This window comes from Exserohilum turcica (assembly GCF_000359705.1).
Source record: "Exserohilum turcica Et28A unplaced genomic scaffold SETTUscaffold_10, whole genome shotgun sequence".
Classification (NCBI taxonomy): Eukaryota; Fungi; Ascomycota; class Dothideomycetes; order Pleosporales; family Pleosporaceae; genus Exserohilum; species Exserohilum turcicum.
Genome location: NW_007359915.1, coordinates 1,283,168 through 1,296,908, shown reverse-complemented (window position 1 = coordinate 1,296,908; position 13,741 = coordinate 1,283,168). Strand labels below are relative to the sequence as shown.

Here is a 13,741-nt window from a genome sequence, read left to right as displayed (position 1 = left end):
CTACACCTTATCTACACTTGATCGCGCTAAAGCATTTCCAGCCTTGCCAATTCCTGATTACAACAACGCACATAACTAATCTTCACGCAGCAATATATAAACATGCACAAACTAATGCTTAGTCTATGTCGTGGTACATTGATATTGCATAGGCACTTGACGCGCTGATTACCAATGGTGATTAAGAGACGGGCTAGCCACGTCAATTCTGCTCTGCATACTTACAGGAAAGCTGAGCCGGATATGCTTTGGCGAGAGGCTGCCGTTCATATAGAGCGGGCGGCAGCTAGCTGATCGGCACCGCCTAGTCCTACAGCGTCACTAACTCGAAGTCATCAGGACGAGTATAGTATATTACTTGGACAAGTGATCCAACTTGTGGCCAGCCAAGGCCTGCCTTCTTCGACCTTTTGTTGTCAGTTGGTGTACATTGGCCTAAGCTTCACAATGGGTATCGTAGACGAAGATCACCTTCGCCAGGCCGCGATTTGGGCGCCAGTGGCTGTATGTCATCTTGCTCGTCTTGTCGAAAAGCCAATCAGCTGACAGACTGCAGTTCGTAGCATATATCGTCTTAAACCTAATTTACAACCTCACCCTTCATCCTCTGGCCAAGTATCCCGGACCCTTGCTCTGGCGCATCTCGCCCATTCCCTCCATCATATCTCTGCTGCGCGGCCGCATTGCCTTTGAGTACAAGCTGCACCATGACAAGTACGGTCCTGTCGTGCGTGTCATGCCCAACGAGCTGTCGTTCAACACGGCCAAGGCCTGGGACGACATCTACGGGCACCGCGTCGGGCTGCCCAACATGGATAAAGACCCCATTCACGTGGGCTCCGTCGAAGCCATACCTGGCGCGACCAATTTAACCATGGCACCGGATGCGCACCATGCGCGGCAGAGGAGAGCACTGGCTCATGCCTTTTCCAAACAGGCGCTGCTGGAGCAGGAACCAATTCTCAAGGACTATGTGCGCTTGTTTGTGGAGAAGCTGCGCGAACTGGCACACAAGGGGGAGCCTGCGAATATGGTATCTTGGTTCAATTTCTGCACCTTTGACATTATTGGGGATCTGAGCTTTGGCGAGCCGTTTGGATGCTTGAGGGAAGGTATGGCTTACGCGCCTCTTGCATTAATAGTATTTGTTGAGTGCTAACAGGACTCCAGGAGAAGGATCCGAGTCAGCAAACTGGGTAGTCCTCATCTACGAGGCCATCAAATCCGGAGCTATTGAGCAGGCTACGCGGCGGTTTGCGCCCCCAGGCTCCCTGACGCAACGGCTCCTCATGTGGTGTATCCCCAGCATAGTTCGCGAGCGGCGCTTCCGGCACCTGCGCAATTCGAGGGAGAAAACCGTCAGGAGGATGAATACCAAGACGGAGCATCGCGACTTCATCTGGTATATCCTCAAGCAGCGGGAAAAGAAGAACGAAGTCAGCGACGACGAAGTCATCATGAACGCCGCCCTGTTCATCGTCGCAGGCAGTGAGACCACAGCCACGGAGCTATGTGGCCTGACAAACTACCTGCTGCGCAACCCGGAGATTCTCGCCAAGCTCAAAGACGAAATCCGCGGCGCCTGCAAGACGGAAGCCGATATCAACATGGATGTCCTGGCCAACCTGCCGTACATGAATGCCTGCATCGAAGAAGGCCTCCGCATCTTCCCTCCAGTCCCCGTCGGCCTCCTCCGCACCGTGCCCACCGGCGGCTCGACCATCGACGGCCACCTCGTCCCCGCAAACACATCCGTGTGCGTTTCATCCTGGGGCGCCTCGCACTCAGCCTCGAACTTTGCAGACCCAGACACATTTATCCCGGAGCGCTTCCTCGACACCCCCGAGTCCAGCGCGCGGTTCGGCAGCGACGTCAAGAAGGCCGCACAGCCGTTTTCCCTCGGCCCCAGGGGCTGCATCGGCCGGAACCTGACGTATGTGGAGCTCCGCCTCATTCTCGCTGCCTTTCTTTGGAACTTTGATATCGAGTTTGCCGAGCCGGGGGGCGCCAAGCTGTGGGATCCAAGCGGCGAGTTCGCGGGGCTCAAGGCGTATAATACGTGGGAGAAGAGCCCGTTGATGGTCAGACTGAGGGATGTCAGGATGACGGGTGCTTGAATGTTGTTTTGTATGTATTTGATTGATTTCGGTTTTTTATGACATGGAGTTGTCAAAACACCTTTCTTCTGAAGCCGCCAGCGCCTGGTATCATTTGAATTCCAGGGAGATGGATGGGCTGGTTATGAGAATCGCAAAAGGCAATCTGTGTATCTGTTTCGTTGTTTCTTAAGGGAAAAAGGATGTGGACATGAGCACTGGGGCAGCTTGACATAGGCTGCACGTGATTTCGCGACGACGCGACGCGGGGCTCTCTGCAGCTCCTTCCGAGTCTTGTACGTCATCGGACTTGCACCTTGGTTGCTGCCTGCAAAAAAAAACATCAACAAGCACAACCTCATCCATGTACACGTCTCATATTTCTCTCTACGCAAAACGCTCAGCAACCGCATTCACCCTCCCATTCCGTCGCCCATCTCACTCGCCCCTCACCTTACCCCGCAGCAGCAGCCATCAGCTCCGCGCCTTGCGCCCCGCGCCCCGCCTCCACGCCGCATACAACATGCCTTCGGAAGCGCAGATCGTCAAAGTGGAAGAACTCCCCGCCAGCTCGGCGAAATGGATCTCATTCCAAAAGATCTCGTGGCACGACCAGACGGGCAAGCCGCGCGTGTGGGAAGCCGCTGCGCGCAAGACACGCGGCAAAGCCGGCGTCGACGCCGTGGCCATTTCAGCTATCATCCGGCATCCCGCGCGCCCGCCTGCCACCATCATCATCCTGCAGTACCGGCCGCCCGCAGCCGCTGTCTGCGTCGAGCTTCCCGCGGGTCTCGTCGACGAGTCTGAATCTCCCTCTGACGCCAGCCTGCGCGAGTTGCATGAGGAAACGGGGTATAAGGGCCAGTTGAAATTTATCAGTCCGACAATTGTATCGGATCCTGGGATGACGACGGCGAATATGCAGCTTGCGGTTGTCGAGGTCGAGTTGAAGGAGGGCGACGAGGAACCGCAGCAGGCGCTGGATGATGGCGAGTTTATCGAGAGGGTCGTTGTGCCGCTCGATGAACTGTATGAGCGGTTGCTCAAGTATGCGGACGAGGGAAAGTCGGTGGATGCGAGGTTGTGGCATTGGGCGGCAGGGTGGCATGCGGCTAAGACGATGGTGTGAGAGTGGATGGTTTGTATCGGGTCGAGTATGTCTGTGATGATTGGGTGTAGAGTTTTATTCTGGGATGGGTTTCTGAGTACATAGTTCAATGGCTTTCGACATCTCCTCGTTGTCACTGCATTGCTCTTCGGATCTTCCATTCAGTGTTACGTCTTACAGTTGTGACTTGAAGTATTGCTCTTGCACTCCTCCCTTGTTTCTATTGCTCACCAAGAAGCAACAACCATATCACATACACGGGTATCGCAAGGTTCGGATTAGCACACTGGAATATGCAATGCATGAGAAGATTATGAATTAGATATATAGAGAATCTACGATATAGATATCCGCTCATGTCCCGCCGCCGACCTCAACCAAGATCTTAACCTGGTTATCCTTGTCGTTGATCAGGCTCTTGAAGCCCTTTTCCTCGACCTCTGTCAGCGCGATTTTCTGGGTAATCATATCCTTTGGATCCATGTCGCCCCTGCTCAGCGCATCAATCACCTCCTGGAAGTCGCCGACGGCATACGTGGCGATGCCCATGTAGCTTCGCTCCTTGAAGTTGAAGTCGTTGGTCTGGATGGTGCATGGTTTCTCCCAGATGGCAATGTTGACGATGCAGCCGCGGGGCCGGGTCGCGTGCACGGCTTGGTTGAGCGCGGCCTGGACGCCCGCACAGTCGTAGACGACGTGGACGCCTTTGCCGCCTGTGAGTTCGCGGCAGCGCTTGGGCAGGTCCTCGTGTGTGGGGTTGATGATGTAGTGTGCGCCGAATTTCCGGCCGAACTCCTGTCTCTTCTTGCTGACTTCGGAGACGATGATCTTGTCACAGCCGTTTGCTTTCAGGGCGAGGATGGTGGCGATGCCAATGGGGCCGCCGCCGAGGACGAGGGCGGCATCGCCCTTTTTGAACGGACTGACCTTGACGGCGTGCCAGCCAACCGCAAGAGGTTCGACAAGAGCACCGATTTCAAGTGGCACGTTGTCTGGGAGGCGGTACAGAGTCGAGGTTGGGACGACGATGTGCTCTGCTAGTCCACCGCCCCAGCCGGACAGACCGATGAAACCGTTAGACCAGCAGCAGTTTTGTAGTCCGTCTTCACATGCTCCGCACGTGTCGTCGTAGATGATGGGCTGGATCGCGACTCGATCGCCCGGCTTGTAGTCTGTTACGCCCTCGCCAACCTCTTCGACGGTTCCACTGAACTCGTGCCCAAAGGTAAGTGGGACTGTTTCGCCGGTGATTGGATGGGGCGTGGTCGGGCAGAGGTTTGGTCCACCTAGGTACTCAGCTGAGGGCCGCATATTCGGCATTACACGTACCTACCTAGATACTCGTGAAGGTATAAAGCTACGTCAGCCTCGTGGATCTTCTCTCAGCACCGCTGCACATACCAGATCCGCAGATTCCAACCCATGCGGGCTTCACTTTGACTTGTCCTGGCTTCACTGGAGGTATCGGGATCCTCTCGTATCGCAGGTCATTCTGACCGTGGAATCGCAGCGCATTCATGGTTCCCTCTGCCGATGCCATGGTCGATCAATTCTCTCGTAGCTATTCGTGCGGCTTGGAGGTTTGGAGTAAAGAAGTACGGTTTAGAAAGAGCTGGAGTAAAAGATAGACGACGAGACGAGCCGAACATGGCGTCCCGGGCCCCAATCGAAGCAAGCCATGCTCAAAGTTTCGCGTCCGTATGCCCGATATCCGGCAGTTTCTGGCATCCCGCGCTGTTGGAATGGGCAAAATGACCGTTTGCCACGGGCTCAGTATCACGGCATACCCGATTCGGCAAGCCTGAAGTCCATCACCCCGCATTCAGGGTGCGGGGTAGCATGGACCGTCGAAGCTGGGGCGGTCCTGAGAGGTGGCAGTTTCTCCGAATGAGATGAACATGGCGAGAAAGATGGAATAATGTCTAGTTGCGAGCGCGTCTGGGCTGATGCAGGATACGATTCGAGCTTGTGTTGCTTGCGCTGGGTAGCTGTGTGCTAGCGAACTTTTGTTTAGATGCAGCGAACCGCACAGCGGCCAAGGGCGGATCGCAAAAGCAGGCGATTGAGACTCTTGTGATATTGACTCGATTGCGGTATGTCAAGGCGCAAACACCAAAGAGCAGGCGAAAGAAAAGGACGGTGGTTGCAAGGCCAAGAATGACGTCGGCGATGCTCGGCAGTCGGAACAAGTCCGTGTCGGCCACAGGACCGATCGGAACGAGCTCGGAAAGACAATGTGGTGGTGTTGATGTGTCCATCCATCCCTCCACCTCTCTGGCCTGGCTACCCCCACGTCATGCGACCCTCTTACGGCGAAATTTTAAACAAACAAGATGAGAGCAAGACGCGCTTGGAGCTGACGTGCAGCACGACTGGCTTCACTGCGCTCCGGCAAGGCCGGCATGAGCCCACAGGTAGCGCGACCTAGACGCGGCGACGCGGGAGACTGTGGGTGTCTGGTCTTCGATGCTGCTGGCAAAACTGCGATGGAAAGGATCGAGGCAATATCATTGACGCGTCGGTGACGTTCGCAGAAAAGGGACCTGGAACTACACGAGATATCGATGCCAGACTTGTACCGCGGCCCAATCAGACTGCCCTACTCGACTCCACGGCGGGGACCGTCTAGATCCCATCCTCCACTGTATGATATCACTGGCCAGCGACAATGGGCCCGCTCGACAGCTGGCGATAGATTTTCCGGCGCTTCAAAAGCGTGCCGTTGCCGCTGACCACCAACGCTTCTGCTGGATATTTCCCTTCACCTTTTTTTTCCTCACATACCTGATACCCCCAATTCCAACATGCCTTACCCAGACACCACTGACGCTTTTGCCGTCACCGACATCAAGAACTGGAGCAACTTCACGCGCCAGGAGGTGAGTAGTCGTGGTCGCGCCGATTTTCCCACCAATGGTAGTGCTGACAGGCTGGTAGCTGCCCCTCAAGAAATTTGAGGAACACGATGTCGACATTGCCATTGACGCCTGTGGTGTTTGCGCTTCAGATATCCACACCATCACTGGCGGATGGGGAGACTCAATTCCCCTTCCCCTCTGCGTAGGCCACGAGGTCATTGGCAAGGTCATCAGGGTCGGATCAAAGGTCACCAAGGTCAAGGTTGGCGACCGTGCCGGTGTTGGTGCACAGATTGGCGCCGACCTTACCTGCGGGCAATGCAAGACGGACCAGGAAAACTACTGCCCCAACTCAGTCGACACATATGGTGCTAAGCACACTGATGGTACCGTCGCTCAGGGTGGCTATTCCAGCCATATCCGTGGCCACGAGTACTTTGTCTTCAAGATCCCAGACAACATTGAGACGTCGCTCGCCGCGCCCATGCTGTGTGCTGGTCTCACTACATACTCGCCCTTGAAGAGGCTGGGAGCTGGCCCTGGCAAGAAGATCGGTATCATTGGACTGTGAGTTTGCCCGTGTCCCAGTGTTACCTCTTGCGGCACTAATACAATCGCAGTGGAGGCCTCGGCCACTTTGGTGTCCTCTGGTCGGTTGCCATGGGCGCTGAGACATATGTCATCTCGCACTCGCCGAGAAAGAAGGAGGATGCTTTGGCCATGGGTGCCAAGGACTTCATTGTCACCAACGAGAAGGGCTGGTCAGAGCCATGGAAGTTCCACTTCGACTTCGTCATCAACACTGCCGATGCCACGGACAAGTTCGACCTCGCCGAGTACTTCTCCATCCTCAAGGTCAACGGCACCTTCCACATGGTCGGCTTCCCCGACAACCCGCTCCCCTCGATACGTGCCCAGATGTTTGCGCCCAACGGCTGCTACATTGGCGCCTCGCACATTGGCAACAGGCCCGAGATGGAGGAGATGTTCGAGCTTGCCTCCAAGCAGAACATCAAGAGCTGGGTACAAGAAATCCAGATTGGCGAGGAGGGCTGCAAGGAGGCCGTGGAGCGCGTGTACAAGAACGACAACGTCAGGTACAGGCTGACTCTGACTGGCTACGACAAGGTCTTTGGCAAGAGAGCTTAAGAGCTGCCAGCGTGGTGTGATATACCCTAGTTGTTGCTGCTGGATGAATGAATGAATAAATGAATGAAACGAATAAAATCAAACCTTGTTGATAGGTGAATTTGCCTGGCGGCCATGCTGTCCTGTGTTTGGTGTCTACCTACTGGCTGTTGCCCCGCCATGCAGCTGCGCCGCCCCACCAAAGCTCCAGCGCGTCGCGTCCAAGATTCCTGCCTCACTCTTCATCCAGCAATGCCCGTTCCATGAACACGCCACAATGCCATCAATACCCATCCACATGCCATCTCGCTCACCCAGCGCGCCGCCCACCGAGAATCCTCTTCCGCCGCTGCTCCACACGCCTTCCGGCCTTGCCCTCGTCGAGATCCAAGGCACTGTCCACTTCCCCACGCCCACAGCTTCCGGCCCGCCCTCAACCCAGATCGGCAAGCTCGTCTTCCCACACTACAACCCGGACACCAACGACCCCAGCGACACCAAATGGATGAAGCGCGTGTACCTGTATGTAGGTAAAGGGCAACGCATGACGGGCGAGTGCAAGAAGCTGGTGAATCCCATTGCGGTTATACGCAAGAAGGAGAGTAAAGATGATGGCGACGTGGAGATGGGGGGTGTGGATGGCGCTGGCGAGGGCGACACGGGCAAGGAGGAGGAGCTGGAGATTGTCGAGGTGGTGAGGTATAGGATTGTCTTTTCTGCGAGGCCCGAGCCGATTAGTGGCGTTCCCGAGGAGTCGTGATGTGTGGCGCTATAGACGCCGCCAAATCCTCACATGGCAGCTTGACAAGCAATCCCCGAACATCGACGCCGGAAAAACATGCCTATATCCCTTCAATGCTACCACGAACTTGCGACAATGGTAGCTGCCGTACCCGCGCACCCGGTTGCTCGACCCTCAGCCGTCTCCCAAAGCGATTGGCAGGTTGCGGACCTGAGCTACCCAAGTATATTGTACCAGGGTTTTGAGGCTCGCTTGCATCCACATTGCATTACTCGCTACCGCCAATACGAACACCAGCCAGTAGAGGTCGAGTGTTTTAATCAAGCAATTTAAGACTGCACAAGCATATTGCTGCACCACTCGAGTCTCGGCTCCAGCCTTGTCTGGAAGGCGCTGGGGGCACTTTATCCACTTTACGCGGCGGCCACGGTCCGACATATATTTGGCATGAACACTCTCAGTTAGCCTCACCTGGTCATTTCCCACGAGCCATGTGCGAGCTGAATTTATATAAATATCATGACGGATTGTTTGAGTCTGTTTCCAGGGTCCCAGGAGAAGCGCGTTTTGCATTTTTCTAGCCAACCATTGTCCCATCGCCATCGATCCTAGGATGTATTACTCAACAACTGCTTTGCTAGCCTTGCTAGCTGGTACTGCGTCTGCTGCTGTTGGTGACTGGCAGCAATGTACGTTTGTAAATTGGTAGTGATGCGTACACTGACTAACTTTGACAGGTGGTGGCGTGAGCTGGTCTGGTGAGACAACATGCAAATCCGGTTCTGGATGTGTCAAAATCAAGTACGGTGTCTTTAGTAAATCTTCACAAGCCAGTTCTGATGGAGATTAGTGACTACTACTCCCAATGCCAGCCTGGAGCAGCTCCTGCACCACAGCCTACTCCATCTACTTCATCTACGCCGTCTACTCCGTCTACTCCATCTACCCTGTCTACCTCGACTACCCCAAGTGCGCCAACCACCAGCAGTGTACCAGCAGGTAGCGGACCGGGAAAGACACTACAACCCGGCTACTACTGGATACGCGCCGTCGCAGCACCCAATTTCCACAAGTACATTCAGACAAAGCCACTTTACTCGACCGGCCCGGCACTTTTGGGCGACTACACAACAGCGGGTCAGCTCCAAGTCGTTGATGGCCAACTGGTACAACTCGTTTCTGCCCCTGGAGAACCTGTCAAACTTCTATATGCCAATGTTTCCGAGGAGCGCTCCATCAACAACATGTCTCTCGCCGTAAGCTTCTCCGAGACCAAGAACACATACGGCACATTTGCATGGGGTGGCGATGACCTTCAATGGAGCGTTGCGGGCGTGAACCGGCCAAACAAGAGTGCCTGGTATGTGTGCACAGGACAGAAGCTGTACATCAACTTGGGCAACTACTTGTATCAGACGCCCAGTGGCTGTGCAGATCAGACTATCCATTACTACAATGACAAGACGGCGAATGACTAGGTTGAGGTATGTTGTAGGTAGCTGGATATAGAATGAGTTGTCTTGATTAAATAATTGGATCGCTTTCAGATACTTCATCAATCACCCATGCCTAAGAGAACAAGATACAGGGACGCCCTTTGATTTCTCCTATCAAGTAGATCCTACATATCCCAGCAACAAAAGTTTCAAAGAAAAACCACTACTACCACGTGTTGAACCAGCAGCCCAGCAGTTTCATTTTTGCTCCTCTTGACTGGGACACACGACTGTATTTCCACGCCACGCCACGCCCGCCTTGTAACATGCATGCATGCATGCATGCAAGCATACTCCGCTACAAAAGTCCACGGCCCGCCCGAAAAAGAAAAAAGAAGGGGATAATAGAAGAAGCAGAGGAACGCGAGGAAACCCTCTTTTTAACAAGTAATCTGAAAGGAATTCGTAGGTCCCTTTCTCTCACACACACTTCCATTCTCCCTGTGCACTTCGGGTGTCCCCGTGCAATCCGATGCGAGATAGAGATTCACTATATATATATATATATCACATCCATAACATTAGCTTCTTTTTTTTTCCACCCACATAGCTTGTTTCTTTGCAAACTCCTTTTACATCGGTATTCTCTTCAAGCGGTGGAGAGAGAAAGAAAGAAAGAAGAAAAACTACTCACCCTGGCACGTCGGCGCCGTCGCATCAAACGTCCGGATATACGTGCTTCCGCTCCACATGGGCACGCACAGGTTCTCGGGTAACTGGCTCCGCGTGTTGACGGAGCAGAAGGTGCCCGGTGTGGGCGCGCAGTCGGTGCAGTTCCATGTTGTGAAGGAGATGGTTGCTGAGGCGGTGGTGGCGAGGAGGAGGGTGAGAGGGGCGAAGGTGTGCATGGTTTGGTTTTGGATTTGGATTTGGATTTGGATTTACTGGGGTTTCTTCAATATGGGGGATTGGTGTTTTTGCGGATTGCTGTTGTTGTTGGTGTGGGTGTATGTGTGCCAGGTAAGTAGAGTTCATACAGGCCTTTTTTATATATCGCCATAACCTCTCCTAGGCAACCAACCAACATGACTACCAAGAAATAAAAAAACCCCCTCCAAAAGAAGCTTTATGTAATGCCAATGATGACGATGATGGCTGTAAGATGTTTATTCCCACTCCATCTTCGATGTCATCATACGCTTGTTGCTGTCGTTGTTGTTGTTGTCTTGGTTTTCGTATGCTGATTTCTGCACTGCCACTTGAGTGTGTTGTTGGGCTTACTTACTTGCCCAATTACCTTACTTACATGGTCCAGAGAGACCTTGAGGGTGGCATCTGTACACTGTGTCAATGGCCCAATGTTTTCGTCATGTGTTTGCTTAGTACGCGAGGGATCTTGCTAGATGTGGCTTCCGGTCAGGTGCGCGGCTAATCGGCTTTGGGATGGGGGGTCTCGTCAGGGCGAAGCGAAAAGGAGAGGATCCTGCGACGGTCGGGTGATGGTGTGGGGGGAATTGTGAACGTAATGCGAATGTTGGTGTGGACTGGAGTTTTGGGGGCCATGGTCGGAAAACTCGGTGTGAATGGTAGTTGGGATGCTGCGAGTGCTTTTTTTCTTCCTCCTTTGCTTAGCACGTTGCTGCTCCGGTCGTATTATTCTGTCTATATTGTTTTTTTGGATAATGGAGGGTGAAGATGTTTGATTTGTGGATTAGAATTGACACAGCAAAGCAGTTCAGTTTCCACGCGAATGATCACTTAAGGCATCAGCAATGGCAATCAGAATACATTTGGATGGCAGGAATTCTTTGTTCTTGGCACTCTTCATACATAAGATGACGCACGTAAATACCCAGATCACGTTGACTAGGCAGGTCTAGAGTGACTACGTCTGCTGCCATCATGGAAAACTCCAGACACTTTCATGTCCATAAAACCTGCTTTCCTGCTTACGAAACGCTCTTAAGACGTTTACGTACTATCCAGAACCCACGTGTTGGTTTTTCTCGGTCATGTTGGTGCACATTTACCTCTTTCAGTATACAACTCGGGGGCGGTGAACTGGTTGCAATTCCAACATCCTACCTTGGCAAAATCGTCCTTAATTGGCCCAACGCGAGTTCAATTGTCTGGGGTAGGTCCCGTGTCTCGGAAGGAATGATGTGAGATTGGAGTTACGCGTATGCTGTTCGCTAGAATGCTTGGGCACTCCAATTATAGTCCAAATCCATTCCATTGGTCACCATTGGACTTTTCCGCCACCCAACGTCAGCATCTAGAACACGCTGTACGTATATCTACAGCCACTTTCGCACGGACTGTTGGAATAGCTGCATCCGAATGGAAATATCAGGACAGATTTCTTACATGACTGACCTATCAAAAGAAAATTGATTTTAATTAATCCACTTCAGTCACTTATTGTACGCCGTTAAGCCGCAATTGCTGTTATTTTCAAGGTGGCTATAGAAGGACACAGGTTTTCAAGCAAGAAAGTAGTGAGAGTGGCCCAGAAGAGCTCACAAGCATAGCCAAGGCTTGGTTTTACGTACTCAAGGCAACATGGCATTGCCTTTGATTGGGCAAATGTAGCAAGTACGGTTGAAGATCTCTTAGCAGTCAGCTCCTGAGCCAAGCTTCCGGCAATGTCGGATACTGGGTGATGAAACTAGATAAGGGCGAGCTGGACCTCGAATGAAAATATGCATTGAGTCTTCAGAATTGACAGAAAGGCTGTGTAGTGTGCCCATGTGACTGAATAGACCGCCTGTATACAGGTACTCGATATTTGTAGATGCGGTAAGTGGGTCAGACTGGCATGGATTGCTAGCTCAAGGGACACAGGTCATTGTAACCTGCAAACCACTAATTCAGAACTTTCACAATAAAGCAGACCTGAGCGATAAAGATGCAATGCAGACGATTCAGTATTGTAGGCTGCATATAAGAACTATGTTAGTGCAGAGAGCTAATGATGTCATAAGACGGGGTCGTTGGCAGGATCGTTTAAGCAGGGCTGGGTCCGTCTTACTAGCAGCAAGGACTCTACGACATGGGTTAGCATTCTTCAGTTTGAGATCTTCATTCAAGTCTCTACTTGCATCACATGGTAATTTGCACTTTGCTGGACATTGACAATTTAACAAAAAGCCGGCTTGTTTTCTGTTATCCATCCTAATTCACCACTTTCGCAACATAGGCCATCTAATGTCAATTGCCTACTAGACGACCTAGCTGCACGTTGATTGAATAAATCAAGCTTGGCAGCGCTATATAATTCCATCCTTTTGCTACTTTCTAGAAACAGCGCACCAGATATACTTACTCACATATTCATCTAATAACCTAGGTTCTCGGCTTCCGCGACTTCTTCTTCTTTGGTTCACAAGTGTAATCTGCAGCCTTACTTAGCTGCAGGAAAATTTAATATATATTCATGTTTTCTAAACAGCTACCCCGACTTTCTCAATTTAATAGATAAAATGCACTAAGTTGGACTTGAAGATTCCAGTAATAGAAATCAGACCGTATACTCATGGATTAGTACATCTCTTTCCTTTTGCTACCACAATCATAGACTAGTCATCGCTCTGGCCGTTATAATCATCATAGCAGCTGTCGTTATCGTTTTGGTCGTCTGAATAAAAAGGGAGAGACTCTGTCAGCAGCACGATGTCTAAGCGATAGTGTTAGCATTCCCGAGGTTGCAATATTTTGTTCGCATCTCAACTTACATCACACGAGTCGCAGTTAGGGCAGGTGCAATGTCCATCGAATCCAGCAGCGCAGCATGGCGGAAGGAGGTCGCGCCCGAGAAGACCATCCTCAACGAATTCAATAGTGCCGTCTGGACTGCGAACTCTGAGGGCGAGAGAGGTGGCACAGAGTGCAAAGAGGATAGCGGTGACCTTCATGGTAGCTTTATGGCAGGTATTGAAGCAAGATTGATGAGCTGTTTGGATTGAGAAGGGCTGTGTCTTTGAATCAAGGATGGAGAGCGAATACCAGCTCAATTTATAGATCTAGATCGCACCTGCATGTATAATAAGAGTCATATTCAGAGTCCAAGCTTCTGACCATTAATGCGCTAGATATCGTACTTCCTTGTAGCAATCCTCCTTAGCTTAGTTTAGCGGGCAGCTAAGCTTCGTATTGCCTTGAAAACCCCACCTATCAGTAAAGCTTGAGGTCACACCGCTTAATACACGGAAGACGGCCCTAGACTTGATAGAGCAAAAAGATCAAGCGCTATAATATGCTATTCCCATCTCCATGGCTACGATGTGTGCTATAGACCCAGGTCCAGTCAAAAGCCTGATGCTGAAAGTTGAAATCATTTGAGCTGCCTTGGAAATGCTACTCCAGCTTCTGGA

At 52.0% G+C, this 13,741-nt stretch overlaps 6 protein-coding genes across 6 annotated transcripts; 5 read left to right on the top strand and 1 right to left on the bottom strand.

Moving 5' to 3' along the window:
- Window positions 1-447: 447 nt before the first annotated feature.
- On the top strand, window positions 448-2,117 carry SETTUDRAFT_25062 (uncharacterized protein; the record flags this gene model as incomplete). The annotated part of the gene is made up of 3 exons (XM_008023038.1): window positions 448-504; window positions 557-1,112; window positions 1,171-2,117. The coding sequence occupies 3 exons, from the start codon at window positions 448-450 to the stop codon at window positions 2,115-2,117; spliced, it is 1,560 nt and encodes a 519-aa protein (XP_008021229.1).
- Window positions 2,118-2,447: 330 nt separating this feature from the next.
- On the top strand, window positions 2,448-3,280 carry SETTUDRAFT_166837 (uncharacterized protein). The gene has a single exon (XM_008023463.1). The coding sequence runs from the start codon at window positions 2,461-2,463 to the stop codon at window positions 3,223-3,225; it is 765 nt and encodes a 254-aa protein (XP_008021654.1). The 5' UTR covers window positions 2,448-2,460; the 3' UTR covers window positions 3,226-3,280.
- Window positions 3,281-3,558: 278 nt separating this feature from the next.
- SETTUDRAFT_101352 (uncharacterized protein) lies at window positions 3,559-4,744 on the bottom strand (the record flags this gene model as incomplete). The annotated part of the gene is made up of 2 exons (XM_008023462.1): window positions 3,559-4,490; window positions 4,606-4,744. The coding sequence occupies 2 exons, from the start codon at window positions 4,742-4,744 to the stop codon at window positions 3,559-3,561; spliced, it is 1,071 nt and encodes a 356-aa protein (XP_008021653.1).
- Window positions 4,745-6,008: 1,264 nt separating this feature from the next.
- SETTUDRAFT_45190 (uncharacterized protein) lies at window positions 6,009-7,281 on the top strand (the record flags this gene model as incomplete). Its single annotated transcript, XM_008023159.1, has 3 exons — window positions 6,009-6,083; window positions 6,142-6,629; window positions 6,683-7,281. The coding sequence occupies 3 exons, from the start codon at window positions 6,009-6,011 to the stop codon at window positions 7,209-7,211; spliced, it is 1,092 nt and encodes a 363-aa protein (XP_008021350.1). The 3' UTR covers window positions 7,212-7,281.
- A 186-nt stretch (window positions 7,282-7,467) lies between these two features.
- Window positions 7,468-8,434, top strand: SETTUDRAFT_45189 (uncharacterized protein; the record flags this gene model as incomplete). Its single annotated transcript, XM_008023158.1, has 1 exon — window positions 7,468-8,434. The coding sequence occupies one exon, from the start codon at window positions 7,468-7,470 to the stop codon at window positions 7,948-7,950; it is 483 nt and encodes a 160-aa protein (XP_008021349.1). The 3' UTR covers window positions 7,951-8,434.
- A 111-nt stretch (window positions 8,435-8,545) lies between these two features.
- On the top strand, window positions 8,546-9,410 carry SETTUDRAFT_101384 (carbohydrate-binding module family 1 protein; the record flags this gene model as incomplete). Its single annotated transcript, XM_008023461.1, has 3 exons — window positions 8,546-8,621; window positions 8,670-8,733; window positions 8,783-9,410. The coding sequence occupies 3 exons, from the start codon at window positions 8,546-8,548 to the stop codon at window positions 9,408-9,410; spliced, it is 768 nt and encodes a 255-aa protein (XP_008021652.1).
- Window positions 9,411-13,741: the final 4,331 nt, after the last annotated feature.